At 52.6% G+C, this 22,686-nt stretch overlaps 2 protein-coding genes across 8 annotated transcripts in view; both read right to left on the bottom strand.

Moving 5' to 3' along the window:
* FLNC (filamin C) overlaps positions 1–6,722 on the bottom strand; it is a 29,244-nt gene extending 22,522 nt beyond the window's left edge. For both annotated transcript variants that reach the window (XM_007982854.3, XM_007982855.3), the window contains exons 1-2: positions 6,084–6,722; positions 1,578–1,826 (exon numbers count right to left, since the gene is read on the bottom strand). In XM_007982854.3, coding sequence (XP_007981045.3) covers positions 1,578–1,826; positions 6,084–6,435 — 601 coding nt within the window. In that variant the 5' untranslated portion in view covers positions 6,436–6,722. The remainder of the gene's footprint in view (positions 1–1,577; positions 1,827–6,083) is intronic.
* An 8,160-nt stretch (positions 6,723–14,882) lies between these two features.
* CCDC136 (coiled-coil domain containing 136) overlaps positions 14,883–22,686 on the bottom strand; it is a 31,175-nt gene continuing 23,371 nt past the window's right edge. For 3 of the 6 annotated variants that reach the window (XM_038004402.2, XM_007982845.3, XM_073009321.1), the window contains 3 exons: positions 22,142–22,423; positions 21,100–21,420; positions 14,883–15,219 (listed from right to left, as the gene is read on the bottom strand). In XM_038004402.2, coding sequence (XP_037860330.2) covers positions 15,109–15,219; positions 21,100–21,420; positions 22,142–22,423 — 714 coding nt within the window. In that variant the 3' untranslated portion in view covers positions 14,883–15,108. Of the gene's footprint in view, positions 19,250–21,099; positions 21,421–22,141; positions 22,424–22,686 lie in introns of all 6 variants that reach the window. The other 3 variants (XM_038004404.2, XM_007982850.3, XM_007982847.3) reach the window with 3 other exon arrangements.

The following is a 22,686-nucleotide window of genomic DNA, read 5'->3' as shown; positions in this document are numbered from 1 at the left end:
AGAGGTGATGGAGGGAGACAATGGTGAGGGGCAGCCAGCTGGCCAGGATGCAGGGCATTTGTTCACCCAACACCCTCGGAGGCTGTGGCTTCACACCCCTTCCCACCAGCTCTAGGCCTTGACCAGCCAGGTTCCTGTTGATCCCATCAGCTGTGAGGCCCCTCACCATGTAGGAGCACGACAGCCCTCCCCACCACCAACAATGAGGCCTTTCTGCCCTCGCTGACGCAGCCTGGCACCAGCCCTCCTGGCCAGCCTCCTGCCTGCCCAGGCCCCAGCTCAGACCTTGAGCCCCAGACCCTGGGAGGGTGTCCCCTCTCAGATACCTCTCGCCTCATTCAGCTTTCTCAGGGGTGGGCAGAGGAGGTCAGAGTGCTTGTCCCACATACACCCCTGACCCATTCCTAGAAGGCTTCCTCACAGCTGTCCTGAAGCCCTAGATTTCCAAACACTTTCCATACCGGTCTTAGGGGATAAGACTCCCTATTCCTTCTAACTGCTCACTTGGGGAAACTGAGGCATTAAAGGGCCTGTGGGGAGAGAATGACTTCTCCTCTGCCGTCCTCAGGAGCCCCGCCCTCCTAACAAGAAGGATGCTGAGGCAGCCCCAGATCACTCCTGTGAAGGCTGGAGGTGAGGGGGCACTTGGTTCAGGCCAGAACTGGAGGAGGGGGACGGCACACCGTTTCGGGGAGGGGGCTGGCTCAAGGCTGGAATCCATGACTGGCTGGAACAGCTGAGCTCACTGCTGGCAGCCACACCAGTTATGGGCCATGGCTCAGCAGCTGGGAATGCTTCCCAGGAGGCTGTGCCCCCGCCTCCCACCCCCTGCTCCCCGGCTGACCCCAGGGTGGAGGAGGATTCTCCCAAGGGGCTGTGACTTCAGGAGAAAACCTTTCTTTTCAGGAGGTGAGGGGCAGAAAGGGAACTGTCCATGGGGTGTGCTCTAGCCAGTGATGCCTCAGTTTTTCATGGCTCCTGAGCTGCCCCCACTTGACCAGGCCAGGACCTACATGGAGAAGGGGCAAGGCTGGGTCACCTGCCACCAGGCAGTGCCCCACTGGCCTCATCCCACATCATCCTGAGCCTCAACCCCTTCTCAAAGCCATCCCACGGTCTCCCAGAGAAAACCCTTCTCTGGATCTAACTCCCGGTCTTGCTACAAGTCCCGGTCACCACACTGCCTCTCTCTCAGCTCGGCAGGCATAGTGCCTCATGGCACAGTAAAGAATTCATGGGGCAGGGAGTCCAGGACCTAGGCCCTAGGTGGTTCTGCCATGGACAAGCTGTGTGATCTTGGATAAGTCACCAGCCCTCTCTGGGCCATGGTGTCCTTGTCTGTAAAATAAGGGGTTTTAAACCTCTCCCTGCCTCTGTGGAATCTGGCACACTCATCAGGTAGGGCCTGCTGCCAACCAGCAGACAGTCTCAGCTGAAGGAGGACAAACCCTGCAGGGGATCCTGCCCCCCAGGCCCCAGGGTATGCATTCTGACAACCACGCGCCTTGGCAGCCCCAGCTTGTCCCCTCTGTCTTTGGGAGCTAAGGACTCCATGCTGTGCTCGCTGGCCCACTCACCAGGGGCACAGTTGTCCACCAGGGCGCCCAGAGCTTTGCCATCCTGCCAGTCACGGTTGAAGTTGGTGATGGGCAGCTGGGGCACCTTGTTCTGGATCCAGCCGAGCAGTCGCTGCTTGGGTGTCTGTTTGCGGGCATCCTCATCATCTTCATCCTCCCACATGGGCATGGAGATGGAGTAGTGCAGGATCAGCGTCCAGATCAGGCCAAGGATCAGCTTCAGGTTCCCATCCACGATGGCCTTGCTGTCTGCAGAGGGGAGGGCACAGACAGGCTCAGGGGCGCCCCACCCTCCACTGCCCCAGAGCACCCTCCCTCACCTGCGCAGCTCCTCGGGCCAGAGCCCTGGGGTCAGGCCTCTAGTGTCTGCCTACCTGACCCTCTCCCTCCTGCGAGGCCCCACTCAGATGCCAAGTCCTTTATGAGGCCCTTCCGGTCAGAAGGCTGCCTCTCTGTGTTCCTATGGTTCCGGAAGGTACCCTCACCTCAGCTACAGCCAGTGAGTCTGCCTCCTGTTTATGTAATTACCTGGTTTCTGTCTGGCCTTGTGGGATTGTAAGGCTCCCAGGGCAGAGCCTTTTTGTTTTGTTATCAGTTCTACTGAGCTATGATTGACATAGAGCAAACTGCACATGATAGATAATGAAGTTTGAGAAGCTTTGACACTATGGATATCTCATGAAGCCGTCACCACAGATCAAGAATAACGAAGGTACCATCCATCACTCCCCAAAGTTTCCTTGTACACACCCCTTTGTGAGCCCTCCCTCCTGCCATCCTCGTCCTTCCATCCCAAGCAACAACTGATCTGCTCTCTGTCACGATAGATTACTCTGTATTTCCTAGAGTGTTATATAAATGGAATCACACAGTATATACTCTTTTTTTTTGGTCTAGTTTCTTTCATTCTAGACACTAGGTTTTATCTTTCTACAATGAAGGTCTTAAACATAGTAAGATCTCAATAAATATTAGTTGAATGAATGAGTATTTTAAGAACTGAAATTGGAGCGGAGTAGGACGAGTTTCCACTCACACTCTACCCTGAATGCCACAAAGGGCTTTAGAAACCAAGGGGTTCTGATAGTGGGGCAGGGGCGGGTGGGTGGGGTCCAGTACATTCTCGGTTAAGTCTTGAAAGTCATGTTGTCAAAGGCTAGGGGCAGAGGGACTCCAGCCTCAGGAGCTGACACACTCCACCCATCACCTCCTTTGAGCCAGAACTGGTTCCTCAAGATGTGGGGGGGGCCTAGATCCCACTTAACAATCAGAAAGAAATATCCAGAACCTGGGGCGGCCTAGCACATAGACAGATCTTTGGAATTCAGCTTACTTGTAAAGGGCAATGAAGTTCTGAAATCTATCAGCTTCCCAAAGCACTGCTTTCAGGAGGCTGGAAGCGGGTGGAGGACTCAGTCTTGTTTACTGATGTTGCCCGAGAGATGGGAGAGGGTGGAGTGGAGGCTTCCCCTTACACATCTTCTCCCCTCCACCCTTCCCCACATCTTGGGGTGAGTGTTAGGAGACCAAGAGCCTGGGAAATCCAGGGCATCCCCTGCCTCACTCCCACCTGCCATGGGAGGGGTGCCTCAGTCTCCCTGTCCCTCTGGCTGGGGCTCTGGCCTCCTGGGCTCCCCCACCCTGTCACTGATTCATCCTTCCTTCCCCAGCAGCTCCCCAGCCCGCCCCCTTCCCCTGGCTCCACTGCAGCACAATGGTTTGGCAGCTTTCAGATTCCATGACACACTCACTCCCTGCCTCCCGGTGCTTTCTCTCAAACACACAGGCTCCAACACTTTCACACAGTCTGGATGCCCCGGTGCCCCCAGTCTCTCACAACCCCGACAGACTCCAAAGCTCACATGCCCAGAAGTACTTCTTGCAAACTGGAGCCAGACCCCTGGGCAGGCAGCCTTGAGGTTGCAGGGGTTGGAGGGGGTGTGTACATGGGGAGGGTGGTCATTCATACTTGCTGGAGAGGGAGGTTTCTCCCCAGCAACTGGCCCTGGGCCAGACAGCAAGTGGTCCAGGCTTAGGGCAGGAGAAGGGCAGTGGGGCCCCAAGTCCCACTCTGGAAGCAATGGCCTCTCTCTCCCTCCTCCCTCTCGGAGGCCAGGCAGAGGAAAGGAGCTCAGCGCCACCAGGGCCCACCAAACCACTTCTCCATCTGCCTAGGGATACCCCCAAAGGAGTGGGAGGAGCCAGACAGCTAGTTCCCGAGGCCACCCCAGGCCTCAAATGGAGGGGGAGGAGAGGGCTGGGCCTAGGGAGGTGCTGGGACAGCTGCTGCCCCCTCCAGCCCCTCCCTCAGTTGTTGGCTCCAGGAGAAGGAATAGCAACTGGGGAACAGCTGCGGGACAGAGCTGCCTCATAGGCCTCTTTGTTCGGAGGGGATGAGGGGCGATGGGGGCCCAGGACAAGGTGGTGGGGATATGAAGGGCACAGCTCCTTTAGCCTGGGCTCAGTGCCCCTTCTTCAGGTGGACTTGGATCCCAACTGCTACTCCAGACCCTGACTTCCCTTCTAGAAAGAGAAGTGGGGAGTCTTTCTGACGCCCCCTGAGGTGCCCAGACTCTCGATTTCAGTGCTGAGACAATACTCAGAAGGAGGCCCCGTGGATCGCCCCTTCTCACCACTAAATGGAGTAGGGGAGCGAGCAGAAGCAGGATGCCCCCTCCTCATGGGCAGCCCCTTTGGACCTCTGCCGGTCGCTGCCAGTGTCCCCTCCCCTCCAGCCTCAGCCTGGGGCCGGCAGCTGAATTGCTGACAGCTTATCTCATCAGCGCAAGTGAGCCACTTGGCCCAAATGAGGACTGCCTCGCCTTCCTCCCAGCGGGAACCAGGGAGCTTCCCTCCCACCCTCAAACCAGCTTTTGCTTCTTCCCCTCAGCTCTAAGCTGGCCCCTCCTCCGCAGAGCCAAGGGGGCTGGAGCCAGGCACCGCCACGGGGGAAGGGAGAGGTGTGCTCAAGAAGGAGGAGGCCTGGAGAGGGGCCGGGAGCCCCCGCAGACTGGAAGGGAGGGGAAGGCTGAGCAGTTTCCTACACGTCTTGCCGAGGCCTCCGGCTCTTCCCTGAGACCCCACCTGGGACAGTCAGTCTTGCCTTTCAAACCCCAGTCTGCTGAGGATGCCGGCCCAGGACTGACTCCTCTGACCCCTCAGCCTCCATCACGTAGCCCTCAGCCTCACTACACACTCCAGGCCCCCTCCCCCACCCCCTGCCCTCAGCCTTGTCCTTCTGGAAAGCTCAGAGACATCTGCTGTGTCACGGAGGCAGGGCTATTTCCAGGCCAGGCCAGGCGGGTGGGGTGGGGGGGCAGTATAGGGGCAGGAGGGGGTAAGGGCTAGGGAGGGGACTGGATGGGGCAAAGGCCCCGGGCTGACCTCAGCTGCTATATCAGGAGGCCTAGAGATCGCCCCAAGGGAGAGTGGGGCTGACAGAGAAATCTCAGGGAACATACAGTGTGGGGCCCACCTGGCCCGCCATGAAACTCCTCTCCTGGGGCCGTGGGGTGCACCGTCCAAGAACCCCATCCTGCAAATCCCAGCAAGGTTCTTAAGAGCTCTCCACAGGGGTGGGGGGGGTCTTCCCCAGGCCCCCCAGCCTCAGGGATGACTGCAGGACTCTGAGGGCAGGACAGCCTCCTGCCACTCCAAGCCCACCCTTTGCGTCTTTGCTCCCAAGACTGGAGTGCCTCCCCGCCCCCACCCTGCACTACACACCTTCCAAATCTGGTTACACTCAATGACTTCCTCCCTTCCACAGGCCTTCCCCTCCCTCTCCCGCAGCCCAGACCGTTAGCTGCAGCCAATCCCGGGGTAGGGGGTGGGCTGGGGCAGGGCCTGGACTTGCGGAAGCCCCCTCCGCCGCAGGCTGAAGCAGGAGGAGGACAGTCAGGGGTTAAGTCTCCCCGCGCTCGCTCAGTGCCTTTTTAGGTTTCTGAGGCTGGGCCCTGCCTGTCCTGGCCCCCGGGCCTGAACCCAGCTGCTGAGCACATGCACGAAGAGGGCCTCCCGCGCCAGCTCCCCTCGGCCCCAGAGCCCGCAGACGCGGGCAGTTGTTGGGACCTGTCTTCAGCCCTCTCCTGGACCGCGGAGGGGTTGTGAAGCTGGGGAGCCACTTGTTTTGTTGGGGGCCCCCAGTAATCAGTGACAGGCACAAGTTCTGTCCTCCCAAGTGTGGGCTAGGGTTGCCCGATGGAAGGAAAGGGGACAGTGAGCGGAGACGGGCGGTAGGAGTGTGCATGGCGAGGCGGCAGCTGGAAGGCACGCAAACCCTAAGGCCTGGACTCCCCGGGGCACCCAGGGAGTGCTCGCTGTCCCCAGAAGGATGTGCAGACAGTGCCCGTGGCCCGCGTCGAGGGGCCAGGGTCTTCTCTCTGTACCAGGGGGGTGCCCTCTGCCCTGTCTCTCAGATCCTCGAGCGCCCACCCCGCACCTGTGTCCCCTGCCCCATGGGATGACCCTATCCCTGATGCGCCCGTGCCCTCGCCCCCCCGCACTGACCTATGGACACAAGCTTGATGTGCTCGCGCTCCAGGAACTCGAGGGCCACGGACACGTTCTCCAGCTTCATTTGGCGAAAGTTGGGGCGCGGGTGGAACTTGCGGTACATGCGCTTCTGGCTGAGCACCTCGAGCAGCGCGATGAGCCGGAGCCCGTCGCTGAGGTCGCGCTGCAGGTCGGTCAGGCGCTTGCCCACGCACTTGAGGTGCTCATTGCACCAGCGCGTGAATGTGTTCTGCTGGATCTTCTTCCACGGCGCGTCCTCCGCCAGGTCCTTCTCCGTGGACGGCATCTCGTCCGTCTCGTCGCCCAGGCCGAGGCCGGCGTCTGAGTAGCCGCTGTTGTTCATCATGCTGGCGCGGGCTGGGGGTGCGGCCGGGGCTAGGGCCGGGGTTGGGGCTGTCGGGGGCTGTAGGGCGCTATCGGGGCGCGACCAGGGAACTCGCTGCGCTGCGCTGCGCTCCTCTCCAACTTCTCTCGCGCCGGGGCTGGCGGGGCTCGGCGGGGCTCAGCTGGCCTCCTAGGTTCTCGGCCGCTCTCTGGCTCTCTCTCCCTCTGGGGGCGGAGCGGTGCTCGGGAAGTGCGGGCTGGGCCGGGGCGGGGGGTTTAAGAAGCCCCCGGGCCGCCGCCCCCCCGCCGCGCCCGCGGCCCCCGGGTCCACGTCAGAGCGCCGGCCTCTCAGGAATGCCGCCCGGCCAGCGGGTGGGGGCCGCGCCGCGCAGGACGCCCCGCCCCCGTCGCCCCTCCCCCGCGCCGCCCGAGCAGCGGGACAGGGTTGAGGGTGCCCACCCCCTGGGCTCCCGGTGCCACCGCGCTGGAAGGTGGCGGGGAGGGCCGACAGTTCTCCATCCACACCCAACACACCAAACTGTCAGGAATGAAATATGCTCCCTCCACACCTCGCACGGGCTAAAGAGGTAAATGGGGAAACTGAGGCCAGCGATTAGGGCAAAACCCACTGATCTGGTGTTGACAGAATTTTCTAGACTAGTTGGTGGCAGGCTGTTGACAGGACCTGCGAGGGCTGGCTCCTAGCCCAGGGCATTGTCCACCTGTGGACAGGGAAGAGAAGTGTGTGTGCTTGTGCAGAGAGGGCCTGAGAGGAAGCAGGGACCTTGCCCAGGCCAATGAAGGAGAATCCTGCGGGGGGTGGGGGGGGGGTGCCTCCCAGCCATTACTTGACTTTACAAATAGAAAAACCTCATGTGGGGCCCAAATCCAGAGTCCCAGGAGTAAAACTGGGCCCCCTGCCCCTGACTCAGTGTCCCTGTCAGCAGCCCGTTTGGCCTCACCACCTCAGAATGAAGCTCAGCTCAGGAAAAGGGCACCCAGTGACTCACACTGTGTGTACCCCTCCCCCAAGTCTGACTCAACTGAGGTGGTAAGAGGGGAAGGAGAGACTCTTCCCCCATAGTGCCAGGGAGCCCCCTGGGCAACGTGCCCATTTGGGCCATGGGGCAGATCCTGCCAGGGAAAGGGTGGGTCAGCCAGGCTGAAACAGGGAGAGCCCCAGCCAGAGCAGCCAGAGGGAAATGTGACCAGGCAGGTGGGCAGGGCCAGGGTCAGAGTGGTCAGGGAGAGCCCAAGGGAGCCAGCTGGGATGCCCAGGCAAAGCTGTACTCAGGGCAAGCCAAAAGCTGGAGGCCTGGGGAATAGAACAGCAGGGAAACTGAGGCACCCAGACCCTCTGGCCTGGGGTGAGGAGAAAGAGCTAGAGAACGTATTTATTTTTCTTTTCTTTTCTTTTCTTTTTTTTTTGAGATGGAGTTTCGCTCTCTTTACCCAGGCTGGAGTGCAATGGCTTAATCTCTGCTCACCACAACCTCTGCCTCCCAGGTTCAAGTGATTCTCCTGCCTCAGCCTCCTGAGTAGCTGGAATTACAGGCATGCGCCACCACACCCAACTAATTTTGTATCTTTAGTAGAAACGGAGTTTCTCCATGTTGGTCAGGCTGGTCTAAAACTCGCAACCTCAGGTGATCCGCCCACCTCAGTCTCCCAAAGTCCTGGGATTACAGGCATGCCCAGCCTAGAGAACGTATTTCTATAAGGAGGAGATCCATTCTGCAACTCTGTAGCATACATGCAGCCATATCTCCCAGTTCCCCCTTTTTCAAGCCATGTGTCCTCAGCTTTCCCATCCTTCTAGACCCAGTTAGTCGAGTTGAGCTGGGTAGGAGGCCATATCTGAGCCTGATAAGTTTCTTCAAGCCAGGGAAGGGTCTGGGCCCTTTTAGGTAAATCATTATATCTCATTCCTTTTCTACCCCTAGAACTGGCGTAAAAGACGGGATAGTGAGCATCTTTGGGGGCTCTTTCCCCCAAGGGCCAATGAGGGCACCCCCTGTTATGGAGCTGAGGAAAGTTTCAGGGTTCTGTGGGGGGCAATGCTTATGATGACAGGGGTCTATGAATAATTTCTTTCTCTTCTCATTGAATGAAATTGCCTGGTCCTTAGGTAGGGAGGGGGAGGAGTAGAGAAGGGACCAGAAAGAGCAAAAGGACCTGCTGTGCATGGCTGGGGGTGGGGGGAGCTCTAGGGACCCTGATAGTGACAGGCGAGGTATAAATAGCCTGGGCCCTGTGGCTCATGTTCTGTCGGCTGCCTGTGACGAGGTGCTCAGGAATTCCACTCTCCTGTTGGCAACCCCTTCTCTCTATCTCTAGAACTCTCATTCTCCCCAAGCCACCTTCAACTCTTGGCTAAATCCACCCGTCAGGCACCAGTGCTGTCCATACACTTGAGAGACTGAGCTCTGCTGTGGAGAGAGGCCTGGCTCCTAGGACACACAGCTGGGCCTCACAGGGGAACTGTGTATATACAAAGGCGGACTTCTGACAGCCAACCTGAGGTGCCAGGGGCTCAGGGTTCAGCAGTGCTGCCTCTGAAACCCTGGTGAGTAAACTGAGGCACAGATCTGAGAAAGGGTGCATTCCTCTTTGAGCTGCTAGGGTGGAGAAAGGGTTAAGGTGAGTTTGCTTGGAGTTGACAGCCCCTTTACAGACCCTAATAGTCCACAGTCCTGTTTTGCAGGCATTATCTGAGGTCCCCCAGCCAACTAAGCACCTCTGTTCAGGTGGGAGAGGCTGGAGGAAGCCAGGGAGGGGAGAAGGAACTCCCAGTGTAGCTTCCCTTGCTTTCCCTCTGACTCATGAGCTCACTCCAGGGGAGGTCAGTGTGCGGGCTCCAGGGGAGGTCAGTGTGCGGGCCCCAGGGGATCAAGTGAATGGTTGGCAGAGGAGGGTGCAGAGTGCCAAGGGATGATTCCCGTCACCCCCCCCCAACCCCCGCAACTGTCCTCAGAAACCTGAGCCTGTTGCTCTCCAGGATAAATCGGGGCCTGACTCAGGCCCCAGCATCCAGTGACAATCAGCCTGACCCAGGCGCGGGCTGGTGACTCAGCCCTCAATATAGCCCATGAGCCCAGGCCCCCAGCCTGGCCAGCCAGGCTGGAACAGACCGTGCACAATGCTGGGCCCCGGCCTGCCAAGTAGGGCCCCCTCCCCGAGGAGCGCTGACATGCTCCTCCCTAAGCCAGGCAGGGGCACACAGGGGCTTACAAGGGGTTTCATCAGCTGAGTATCTGGGCAGTGCTGGCTGGGGCCACAGGACATTTATAGCCCCCTGACTCACCACCTGCTGACCTATCTCAGGAGACCAGGTTGCCTGGCTCTTCACCTGGTCCTGCCTCTGCCATGGAGGGGCTCTGCTCATCAGCCACCAATATTGGCCATATTTATCTTGGGCTGAGCTGAATCCAAGTGAGCGGGTACAATGAGCCATGTTTGAAAATACTGTTTTTCTGGAACCAGGGATATTTCCACAGTCACCTGTGATGATACTGGGCTGGCCAGGTCACAGCAGGCACTTTCAGTGATACTGATACTGACTGTGGCACTGACCCAGTTGCCAGGGACAGTGTGGTAGAGTGGAATGATCCATGGGCTGAATTCCAGCCTCTCTACTTCTAGCTCTATAACCTTGGGCAAGTAACGTAACTCTTTTGGGCCTGTTTTCTCTTTTTTTTTTTTTTTTTTTAATGTGTGAAAATGGAAGGAAATCACAAGAAAGATGGTTAGCATGGTGCCTGGCATCTAATAGGTTATCCAAAACAGTTAGTTTGCTTCCTCTGATTATCTTAGAGATCAAGGGGTTCTGGTGAGAGACGCCTTCCCCTGCAGCTCTGTGTCCACATCCCCGTGGGGACCACTGCCTGGATCTCCAGGTTGTTCCCCTCTCCCCCCCTGCAACCCAATATTCCCTCTGCCACAATCAGAAGTGGCAGTACCTGTCATCTTTAGAATCACCCACCCTGCCCCAAAAGCAGCTAGTCCTTGACAGGAGTGGCAGCGGGTGGCTACTCTACCTCTTGACCTGGAAAGGGAAACCAGAGAGGGCTGGGCTGCAGGCAGCTTGCAGAAAGGAGGCAGTTATGCAGAGGGCAGCAGTGGGGAGAGATGGAGGCTCCTGAAGGTGCTTTGAGTCCCTGGTTCTAGCGCACCTAGACCCAGGTGCACGCCTGCCTGTGGTTTCCAAGGCATACCCCTCCAGACTTAAGATCAATCCTTTTTTTTTTTTTTGGTATAAATTTAGAGGGTACAAGGGCAGTTTTGATACCTGGATATATTGTTTAGTGTGAAGTCTGGGCTTCTAGTGTAACATCACCCAAATCATGTACATTGTACCCATTAAGTAATTTCTCATCCCTCCCCTCAGCCCACCCCCACCACTTCAAAGTCTCCAATGTCCATCAGTTCACATTCTATGTCCCTGTGTACACATTATACACATTTTTTAACTCTACTTTTTTTTTTTTTTTTTTTTTTTAAAGAAGGAGTCTTGCTCTGTCACCCAGGCTGGAGTGCAGTGGCGTGATCTCGGCTCACTGCAACCTCCGCCTCCCAGGTTCAAGCAATTCTCCTGCCTCAGCCTCCCGAGTAGCTGGGATTACAGGCGCCTGCCACCATGCCCGGCTAATTTTTGTATTTTTAGTAGAGACAGGATTTCCCCATGTTGGCCAGGCTTGTCTTGAACTCCTGACCTTGTGATTCACCCACCTCGGCCTCTCAAAGTGCTGGGATTACAGGCATGAGCCACTGCGCCCAACCTTAACTCCACTTATAAGTGAGAACATCCTACTGCGTTTTTTTAAGCTAGCTTAAGTGAATGTTTCACATTCAGCAGGAAAGATTCCTCTTCAATACACCTGGGTAACAGTGTATTATTAAGACAAGGAGACAAAAAGTCCAAACCAAATGAAAAGAATGGGATTCTAAAATGAACAGAGGGTCAGGTGCAGTGGCTCCCACCTGTAATCCCAGCACTTTGGAAGGCTGAGGCGGGCGATTCACTTGAGCTCAGGAGTTTAGACCAGCCTGGGCAGCATGGCAAAACCCCATCTCTGCAAAAAATACAAAAATCAGCTGTGCATGGTGGTGAGCGCCTGTAGTCCCAGCTACTCTGGAAGCTGAGGTGGGAGGATGGCTTGAGCCTGGAAGGTGGAGGTTGCAGTGAGCTGAAATTGCACCACTGCACTCCAGCCTGGGCAACAGAGTCAGACCCTGTCTCAATCAATCAATCAATGAAATGAACAGAGAAGGATATGTCCTAAAGGGAGGGGTTTTGTATTCTAAGCAAAAAGGTGGGAAAAGTAGGCCCACATTCCTGCCATTAGGCAGGCTCTAGGTTCAGGTCCCCTAGCTGGGGACCACCCTACTAGAACCTGACCTCTATCCTGGCTTGTAATTCCAGGTTAAATCAGTAATCTTTAGTGTCTTAGTCCATTTGGGCTGCTGTAACAAAATACTATAGACTGGGTGGTTTATAAACAACAAGAATTTATTTCTTACAATTCTGGAGGCTGGGAAGTTCGAGATCAAGACGCCTGCAGATTCCATGTCTGGCGAGGGGCCTGCTTCCTCACAGATGGCTGTAGTCTTGTTTTTTTTTTGAGACGGAGTTTCACTCTTGTTGCCTAGGCTAGAGTGCAATGGCAAGATCTTGGCTCACCATAACCTCTGCCTCCCGGGTTCAAGCGATTCTCCTGCCTCAGTGTCCTGAGTAGCTGGGATTACAGGCATGTACCACCATGCCTGGCTAATTTTTTCTATTTTTAGTAGAGATGGGGTTTCTCCATGTTGGTCAGGCTGGTCTTGAACTCCTGATCTCAGGTGATCCACCCCCCTTGGTCTCCCAAAGTGCTAGGATTCCAGGCGTGAGCCACTGCGCCTGGCCTGGCTATAGTCTTAGTGTAAACTTACATGGCAGAAAGGGTGAGGGATCTCTCTGAAGTCTCTTTAATAAGGGCTCTGATCCCACTCCTGAGGGCTCTGGTCTCATGACCTAATCACCTCCCAAAGCCCCCCTCCTAATATTATCACCTTAGGGGTTAGGATTTCAACATATGAATTTGCAGAAACATGAGGACCATAGCTTTTGGCTGTAAGTCCTTTCCACCACCGATACCCATGTTCTTCAGTCAACTGGTGGCGGCAGTAAAGTGGGGAAACAGCAGCCTCACTACACTCAAAAACAAGCAGCCAGTGGCACCAGGTCAGTTGTGAAATAATTTCTTTAGGTTACAACTGAGAGCATACAATCTAATGTAATTGACTAGGGTGGTGCCTCTCAAATCTTACTGTGCATACAAACTAACTGCGCATCTCATTAGAAATGCAGATTCTGCATCAGTAGGTCTGGGTTGGGACCTGAGATCTGCCTTTCAAATAAGCTCCTGGGCAATGCTGATGCTGCTGATCTGTGGGTCACATGGAGTAGCAAGGAGCTAGACCAGCCTAGGTCAGAACTGTCTTCAAAGAGGAGTCACTTAGAGCTGGGGTGCCCAACCCCCAGGCCATGGACCAGTACTGTCAGGAACTGGGCCACACAGCATTAGGTGAGTGGTGGCTAGGCAAGCATTACCACCTGAGCTCTGCCTCTTGTCAGATCAGTGGCAGCATTAGATTCTCATAAGGAGCAGGAACCCTATTGTGAACCGCGCATGTGAGGGATCTAGGTTGCACACTCCTTACGAGAATCTAGCTAATGCCTGATGCTCTGAGGTGGGACAGTTTCATCCCGAAACCATCCCCATCCCCCCTCCATCTGTGGAAAAATTGTCTTCCATGAAAACGGTCCCTGGTGCCAAAAAGGTTGGGGACCGCTAATTTAGACAAAGGCAAAAGAGGCATGTGGCACTGTCTTCAATTTGCCTAGTTGTAGTCACATTTCTAGGAGGCTAGTCACAATTTCAGCACTGGCCCCATGTCTGCTAAAATGGACTTTCAATTCAGCCGTTTCACTTCTCTGGGCTGAATACAACTTGAAAATCTCCTGATTCTAAATGTCCTTGCTACTCCCCGTAGGTAAGAGCTAGAGAAGGAATGAATTCATTTAGCTTGGCAGTGCTACTACAGTATACACTCTGTACATGTGTTTCTTTGGACGTTTGGTTGAATGGAACAAAGTCCTTTCGGGTGGGAGGGAGGAAAAAAGAGGGGTCCAAAGAAAGCCAGGAGTCATGGGGTCATTCTTTCCACTATGGCTTAAGAATATGCTTGGGGCTGGGCACTATGCCTCATGCCTGTAATCCCAGCACTTTGGCAGGCTGAGGCAGGAGGACTGCTTGAGCCCAGGAGTTTGAGACCAGCCTGGGCAAAATGGTGAAACCCTGTCTCTACAAAAAATACAAAATTTAGCTGGGCATGGTGGTGCATGCCTGTGGTCCCAGCTACTTGGTAGGCTGAAGTGGGAGGCGCTTGAGCTCAGGAGGTGGAGGTTGCAGTGAGCCAAGATGGTGCCACTGCACTCCAGCCTGGGTAACAGAGTGAGACCCTGTCTCAAAAAAAAAAAAAAAAAAAAAAAAAAAAAAAAGAAAAAGAAATAAAAAGAATACGCTTGGGGTCTTCTTTCGTATGGAAACATTCACGATGATAACCTCCAATCACAAAGGTTCCACAGGAATGAAGGTAAACAGGAACACACATAAACTACCCTCATCATTCTACTTGTCCCAATTAGATCCATCCCCAGGCTTCTGTCCTGCTCTAAGCTCCAGGAGGCTGAGCTTGAAAGATTACATCACCTGGGCACCTCTGCTCTTTGTCTTCCCATTGGGTTCAGCTGATGAGCTACCAGTAGAAAACTGGCAGGTGGGAGGAGAAGGTAGGGGAATACATATCCCACCTCATCACAGCTCTGGCGGGGGCTGCACCCCCTGTGGCTGCCACTCCTGCCTGGGGCCCATTTTCAGAGCTCCAGCTCTTGCTTCCTTTCCTTCCTGCTTCAGCCTGGGATGCTTTACACTGTTGCTAGTGCCTGGTACTTCACTATGTTTTGTTGCTTCTCCTAACTCTGCCTTTTGTACACAGTCCCTTCATTAAACTCTCTTCATGTAAAGCTTTGAGTGTGCCACCTGTTTATCGCCAGGACTCTGGCTGATTAAAGTCATCTCTGAGGGTGAATCCCTTGAGAAGTCACAAAGGCACACACGTGGATCTTCTTAGGGCAGCCTTCTCATGTAGGTAGGTGTGCACACAGAACCTAAGGGGAAGTCTCCCCAGCCCCCTGTTCATTCCATTTCTCCATGCTCAGGTGAGCACCTCAGGATGGGTTAATAAGCACAGACCAACCCCTCTGTGAGTCAGTTGTCAGCAGAAGGGGCCAGCCTCATTTCTGAGGTCATCTGCAGGGTGAGAAGCCGTATTTAGGAGTCAGACTCTTATGTGAGGTACTTGCTTAAAGGGGGACCACTCTGTTCTGGTTATGTTGTCAGGCATTTAGCAAACAAAAATCCACAGTCTCATGTAATTCAGTTGATATTTAATTACAAGGAACTCAGGTTCTTACACAAGGCAGGAGATGGGAGTCAGCCGCTCCCCACAAGCCTTTCCAGCCTGGGTGACTGAGGCTGAGGAGACGGGGACACATGGAACATATGGGGAGGGTTCTGGCACAGTGTGTCCTGCCCAAAGCTGAGGGTGGTGGCCACTGGGGATCTGCCCTCGCGCTGGCCAAGGTCTGCCATCACTCCATGAGGCAGAACTCTGACTCCTGCTGTCGCATGTTGGGTAACACATATAGAGCCACAGCTGCAATAGCCAAGAATACCATAGGCTTCCACAACCCAAACATGTTCTGTGGGACCAAAGAGAAACTGTGAGTGCCCAGCCTCCTGAACCCTGCCCTAAGCCAGAAATCACCTGCCTATGGGTGCCCAAGACACCTCAGGAACATTGTGGATCGGTCTCTCTTACCTCCTGGGTAACCAGTGGAGGCAAGTGATCTCTCAGTCCTGGCACCACTAGACATGTGGCCCAACACTGTATGCACCACCTTAGGTGACAGCCTGTATTCAGGCCTCCGTTTCTCCCCATGGGCTGAGAATACTAGCTCCCACGTGAAGACGCAGGCTCAGGGGCCAGACTTCCAAGTGGTTGCAGTGAGAAAGGACTGAATGCCATGGCAATAAAGAGGAGGGTAAACCTGGCGCTTTGGGAAAAGCAGCAGCACCTCATTAGTTTCACTGCAGTGAAATGAACTCAGAGTCAAGAGGATGGGGAAAGGGGAGTAAGACTGAGGGGAAATGAAGAAAGTGCACCACGGAGTGCAGGTAAGTAGGAGGTTCTTAGGCAGACAAACTTTGACAGAGAATGACACTGGTTCAAGGAAATTTAAGGAAACCTGTCACTAGGCCTGAGTCATTAAAACACTCCTAATCACCAGGTATGTTGACTGACTTCCTGGCGTATGTGCTAGAGTATGCTGAGGCTTCCAGACACTGCCGGCCACTAGGGAACCCTGCTGATTCAGGGGACAAGTGGCACCATCAGAAGATATCCAAAAAGCATCCATCAGGGAATATGAAAATGTTAGACAAGAAAATACATACTTGGGGAAATAGGTTTTATTTTTATTATTTTTTTGCTCTACTACCTGAAAGGTAGAATTTGGATTTTGAGTCATAAGCTATAGCATAGGTAAGAGAAGGATGGTTTCAAGTAAAAATGGAATATAGCCCATTAATGCTAATGACACATTTTCTCAGATGATAATTTATCTAAAAAGAGGATTTTAAGCCTGCTAAAGAGCAAAGAAAATCTCCCGAGCTTGTAGAAATAGCTACTAAGAACAACAGAAGATATGAAATGGAAAGCCAAGCAACGTTAGAGGTGGATATACAGAGTAATTCATGTAAGAAAACCAAGAGATCGGCTGATGGAGGAGGATCGCTTGATACCCGGAGTTCAAAGTTACAGTGAGCCATGATCATGCCACTGCACCGTAGCCTCGGTGACAGAGTGAGACCCTGTCTCTAAAACCAAAAACAAAAACTAAGAAGGGAGCTAGTTAGAAAAAAATATTGACATGCTCAGATGCTTCTATCCTAAAGTGCATTGCTAAGAATGTTAGTCTGGTGTTCTTAAAGGAGGGAGGAGCTGAAATCCTTAAATGTGACTGGTGCACCTCACACTAGGCAAAGGTAAGTTTCTGCATGGGATGGGGAAAGGGCCAGTGTGGGTGTCCCAAAGAGGTAAGTTGTGTCAAACTCTCCTTTTAAACTAGGTGAGCTAAGTGACAAATCACAGGAATCATGTTTTTGGATGTTGAGTTGTTTGACAGGATTTTCTATGATCTTTGCAGATAATATGCAGAAATAAGGATAGGATGACAGTACAGTATGTCGAATGACAGGTAAGTGACCAATGAGCTGAATAAAAGAACCCCATGAGACGACACTCTAGAGGCTCTGTCCTCACTCTGTCCTCTGTAGATGAAGATAGGGAAGGTGGGCTTGCCACCCCTGTAGACGACGTGAAGGTGGCAGAGGAAGCAAGTATTTTAAAACCACAGGGTCAAGATTAAAAACACATACACACAGAACCTTATAAGGTAAGAACAATGAACTATAATAGGGAAGAATGGAAAATTCTGCCTTTGAAGCCTCAAAATCAAATGCAGGTACAGAATGGGGAAAGGACACTTAGCATACACAATCTGCAGAGGGGCTTATAAACAACACATGAAATAAATTAATAATATATTAGTTACCTAAAGAGCTAATGTGATCTGAGGTTGCCTAAACAGAAGTATGGTGTCTTCCTCCTTGGGACCAATGAAGAGCAACTGCTCAAAATGAGAAGAGACGATAAGGGGAAGCAAGATTGGAATCTTATCTGTTGTTAATACTGAGTCCTTTTAATCTGATTCGCAGCTTCCTGGCTGTTTTACTTAACTTCTCTATGCCTTAGTTTAATCATATATAAAGTAATAATAGGAGTAGCTTCTTCACAGGGTTGTTGCAAGGCTTAAATCAGTTAATATACCTAAGTGATTAGAACAGTGCCTAACACATAGACTGCATTTTGTAAGTGTGTGCTCTTTTTATTAATGATGGGGTATTTTATAATTTATAGAATACTTTCATCTATTTTAACCCATCTGGTCCTGACAAAAACCTGTGAGGAGGGCAGAGGTTTGATCATCCTTTGTTTACATTTGAAGAAGCTAGAGTTCAGAGTGTGCATTTTGCTCCCTGGGACAACCGCTGTCAGTAGAGGCAGACTCAACCGAGTTCTCATGCTTTCTACACACTGGGCTCCCTCAGGTCCTGGCTGCACAGTTGCATGTTGGGGCCTCCCAGAGCTCTGGGGATAACAGGCCCTACCAGTAGAACCCTTCACCAGCAGTTCTTCCTCTCCCCTTGATTGGGCCAGGCTGAGTCTGAGGTGGTGGAAGGCTGTGGCTGAATGCTTTGGGTCTTACCTGTAGTGCCTTAAGACTTCTGGGGGAGGGGGGGCACAGGGGAGAAAGAGTCATATAGAGGGGTTCCATCACTAAAGCAATTGTGGACCAGGGAGTAAAGGGAATACCTAAAGTCAAGAAGAAAGGTGGAGGCTTGAAGATGAGTAATAGGAAAGCTGGGGAGGGAGCAGGAGGAAGGACAGAAAAGGAAATGGAGAGAAGTGCCACCAACAAATGCTCCAGCTGCCACCCTGTGCATTAAGCTACATTCTGTTCACAGGAATGTGAGAAGAGAGGGGAGTGGAGGGGGAGGCAGGGAGGGCATGAGAAAGAAGCAACACAGGACTAGAGAGAATACCTTATGGGTTCCAGAAGGCAGGTGGAACCCCAGTCTTCCACCTTAGGCCGTAAGACCACATTCTGCCTCCTGAATTTGGTATCCTGTTGACAGCCTAGATTACATGTGTGGGAGCTGACTGGAAAGTGGCCAGAATAAATCAGTCTTAATTTCCTGAGAACACAGATCTCTGGCTAGTAGAAACTTTTCACTAATACCACATTCTCTCCAGAAAACCTAGCTTGGGAAGCCAGTTACATGGAATCTGACCCACAAAAGAGATAAACAGAGAACTAATAAAATTTCCCGGCATTCTGTTTAGAAGAACTTTTCTGGAGACTGGAAGTCCAGAAGCAGAGAACTGTTCAGTAGAAAGAGCAGAATACAGTAAGGGTTCAGTTCCATTTCACCAAGCTTGACGGACCAACTTAGGTTGCCCTCCTACCAATGCCCCTGGGACGATCATGAGGATCAGAGCTCTTCAGACCTCCTCTCTCTCCCAACGGAAGAGGGATTCCTTATTTTGCCATCCTGGGTAGCAACAGTAGTGAGAACTTGACTCTGGAGTTAAAGACAAAGAGAGTCCAGGCCAGCCTTGCAGACAAACATCAGCTCATCAGAAGTGGTCAGGCTAGCCATCACACAGAGGATGAGCGGGGAAAAAGAAGTAGTGAGGCAGCTTTGACAGTAGCAACCGAGCTGGGCTTAGCCAAGTTTTTCCCAGCCAAGGATTGAAACTCAAACCATGTCTCTGGCAAGCATTCCAACCTCCTATGCATTACAAAGACATGCTCAGAGATGTCACAGGCTTTGCAGTAGCCCAAGGAAAAGTCAGAACTAAAACTCAGACCTGAGCATCACCTGTTGTAAAATAGTACAAGCAAGAAGCAAGCAGCTGGGAGAAAAGGGAAAGAGGAGAGGCCAGGGCAACCTGCACCCTCCCTCTATCCCTCAGAAGGAGAGGAAGCAATACCAGTACCTGCATTAGGACGACGTCTCAGCCCACCAGCACCAGAGCAAAGCCGAGATGACCACCAGGCCTACAAGAGGCAAGGAGAAGATGGGGGGATCGGGGGTAGGGGATGACTGCAACACACCAAAATGAGAAAGAAGCACGAGGAGAGACCAGGAGATGTGAGACATAAACACATGGATCCAACAGATAATGAAGATGAGAAAACAAAGGGAAAAGAGAAAGGAATCAAGAGGTTAAAAAACAGGTAAGCTAGAGCAGTTGCATGTCTTTTCTGCTGCCTGGGCCTTGGTTCTTTCCACCGGCAGTCTGCAGGAATTGCAAAATTGAATGGGTTAAGCAGCAGCTAGGTCCAAGTCAGGCGGTGAGTCCAGTTTTCTTTCTGTCTCATCATATACCTCTCATATCTTGTCAAGCAGGACGTATCTGCACCTAGACCTTTCTTGTGATACTGCAGAAAGTAAACGGCTTCCTTAGTGGAGTAGGGCAGATACTTTTCCTAGGTTGCTCTAGGAAGAGCCAGTCTTCTACCAGGCCACCTGTCCCTTTGTTCTAGCCTGCTTTCCATCAAGTTTCTTAGTATTTTGGGCTCTTGTCCCTTTGATCGCCTAGGAATCTAATGACATCATTGTAAAACAACATGCACCAAAACAAACTGACAAGGGAGAAGGGCTAGTTCTTTCACTGCAACAGTCTTCCGGAGAGAAACTGCTTTTACAAAGTGGTAATACGCATGCCCTAGAGCTGCCTGCAAAAGACGCAGGACCCACGGGGCAAAGGGATCTCTCCATATATAGAAACATAGAATGTATTTGAAGTAGAAAAGTCAGGTCTAGCTTTAGAAATGTGGCACCGAAGGTAAAGACATCTGTGAGGCTCTGAACCAGCACATGGTGGAATATGATGAGCTCAAGGAAACATGATAGTGGGAGGGGCTGCAGTGGCTCCGACTTTTCACATCTTAGGTAATGGTCCCCTGGCACAAGGTAAGCAGAGCACTGCACACTGGATCCTTAGCCAGTGCTGAAGACCCAATTGCCGGAAATTCCAGATATCCTCAGAGTTGACTGGACAAGAGGCTTTTTTCTTTACCTCTGTTTAGAACAGAAAGAACCTGTAATGTAAGCTGAGGACTTACACAGGAAATACTCTAACTCTGTAGAGACTCTGGCCCTGAGTTAAGCCCAGGGCAAGAATTCAGTTGCTACATACCTGCAGAGATGTACCAATTAATAAAATATGGAAGTACTTCTATATTCTTGGTAAGTTACCCCTGGCATTCTAGCATATATATCCCAGGATACCTCCACCCCAACCTCTCAGTGATCTAGCAACTGTAGGGCTAGGGATGGTCTCCTTGGACTAGTCTATGCTCCTACCGTACAGACGTGAAATATTTTCACTATCACTCTTGATCACTCCCAGGCCCCACCTTCATGTCCTGTGATACACATAATCCAGGGGGCGACACAAGCCTACAAAGAAGAGATTATCCCCCTGACACACCCCTAACAGCGACAACAAAGGTTAAACCTAACAGGGCACCATAGGAAAACCGGACTGAGTGACTTGCCCACGCTGACAAAAATGGCCTGAAGTAGACTTCACAGTCAATGTCCTTCCTGCAGTGCCGAAAGAGGGATGAGGGAACGCTCCCCACATAAGGAAGGTAACAAAGGCTACTATGTAAATGAAACGACTCCAGGGACCCCACATTGGTTCCCAGAAAAGGTGGTCATTGTGAGGTGGTTCCACAGCAAACGGGGCTGAGCCCGTGATTTCTTGCAGACAGACTGCTCTCGCCTCCCTCTTCTGCATCTCCACCTCCCCGAAGGGCCGTGCCTTACAGTGCGAGGCCTCCACTCCTGGAGATATCCATCCTTGGCAGGGCCACCCATTAACTCTGAGGTACCTGAGCCCAAGATCCCACTTCCCACTTGATCTAGCCTTTGGCTCTGGTTACCTTTTTGCTCTCGGAAAGTCTGAGGGGGTTGTTTTCTTCGGGACTTTCAAGGGAAGAGTCAATGTCATCTTCCTCCTCTTCACTGTCTTCTTCCTTCTCCTCTTGCTCTTTGTCCTCTTCATTTTCCTCCTGATCTTCTGTGGATTTAGCTTCCCCAGGATCTGCTGGCTCAGCAACTAGCTCATCCCCACACTGCTCCTTTGCTTCCTCTTTCACTTCCTCCTTTTTTTCCTCTTTCATCTCCTCTTTCTTTTCCTCCTCTTTTGCTAGTCCATCTAATTTCCTCTGGCTGGCTTTGTAGTACAGCACCACCTCCAGACTCTGTGGGGTGGGAGTAGGGCAGGATGAGGGCTGCGTTACCTGTGAAGCTCCTACTCTCATGACAATGCTGTACTAGCTCCAGGAAACATGACTTCCAGCATGTCAGAGTGCAAGGGTGCAGCCCGGTGCTCCAGGACTGTGAGCCAATCCTCTGAGCATATGTAGAGGGCATCACACCTCACCTCTCAGGACCACTATGTCTGTTGGCCATTAAGCCATTTCAAATAGCTGCCAGAACTAAAGAGTCTTGGGTCTGCACCTAAATTGTTGCTTCCCACCCCTACAGTGACTCTTCTTTTACCCAATCCTCTTTCACTTATTAGTACACAACTACTTTGAACAAATTCCTCCCTCTTCATCTATTTGGTCCTTCTCTTGGGCATGTAACCCAGGAAGAACAGGGGCCCCAGCAAATGGGGTTGGGTGAACTGAAGGAGTTGTCCAGCCTAGGGCCTGTGGTCCTTTAGGGCTGTACCTCCCAATGTGGTCCTTTAGGGCTGTACCTCCCAATGTGAGTTGTCTGTGTTCCACTCTCCCCATAGCTTCACAGGAAAAGGGAGCACCCACTTTCCATTAAGATGGGAACCACTGTAGACACTTCAGAGATCCCAGAAGCTTCTCTACAAATCCCTTGCCTGGTTGAAAGGGTGGTGGAGACAATGCTTCTTCCCAGGATCTCCTCCTCCTTTCTGCTTATCTGGCTACCAAGGTTACTACTCACCTTTCTGGTCTCAAAGTCACTCTCAGAAGTATCCGAGCACGGCTTGATCACCTTTTTCATTTTAACCCCATTGGCGTTCTTGTTCATGTTCTTATTAGCATTCTTCCCCCGGGCTTCTTTGACAACAGAAGGCCTCTTCTCCCTGAGCTGGCGGAGCTCCTCCTGGCAGCACTGCAGCTGCCCCTCTAGCTGCTCCTGCACTACCAGAAGCCGCCCCTGCTCATCCATGCTAGCCTGGTATTGCAGCTGCAGCTCTCGCAGCTTGGTCTGCAGTTCTTTGATCTGTTGGTAGTGGAGGGCCAGTTACCCAGAGTTGGCTGGTTACGCAACCAGTTGGCTGACCATGCAACCAACCTCAGCCCTGCTTAGGGGTCTCAGAAATCTCCCTGCTAAAGCCCATAGGAAGAGAAAATATTCAACTGTGAAAAATGAGCCTCTCAAATAGTTTTACAAATAGCCTCTCCTAACTTGAGGCACCTGATGACGTACATCTAATAAGATGAAAAAAATGGCAGGGCATGGTGGCTCACTTGCCATCCAGTGTA

Source organism: Chlorocebus sabaeus, chromosome 21 (genome assembly GCF_047675955.1).
Source record: "Chlorocebus sabaeus isolate Y175 chromosome 21, mChlSab1.0.hap1, whole genome shotgun sequence".
Lineage (NCBI taxonomy): Eukaryota > Metazoa > Chordata > Mammalia > Primates > Cercopithecidae > Chlorocebus > Chlorocebus sabaeus.
The sequence above is the reverse complement of the archived record's forward strand: the minus strand, read 5'-3'. Positions and strand labels throughout refer to the sequence as shown.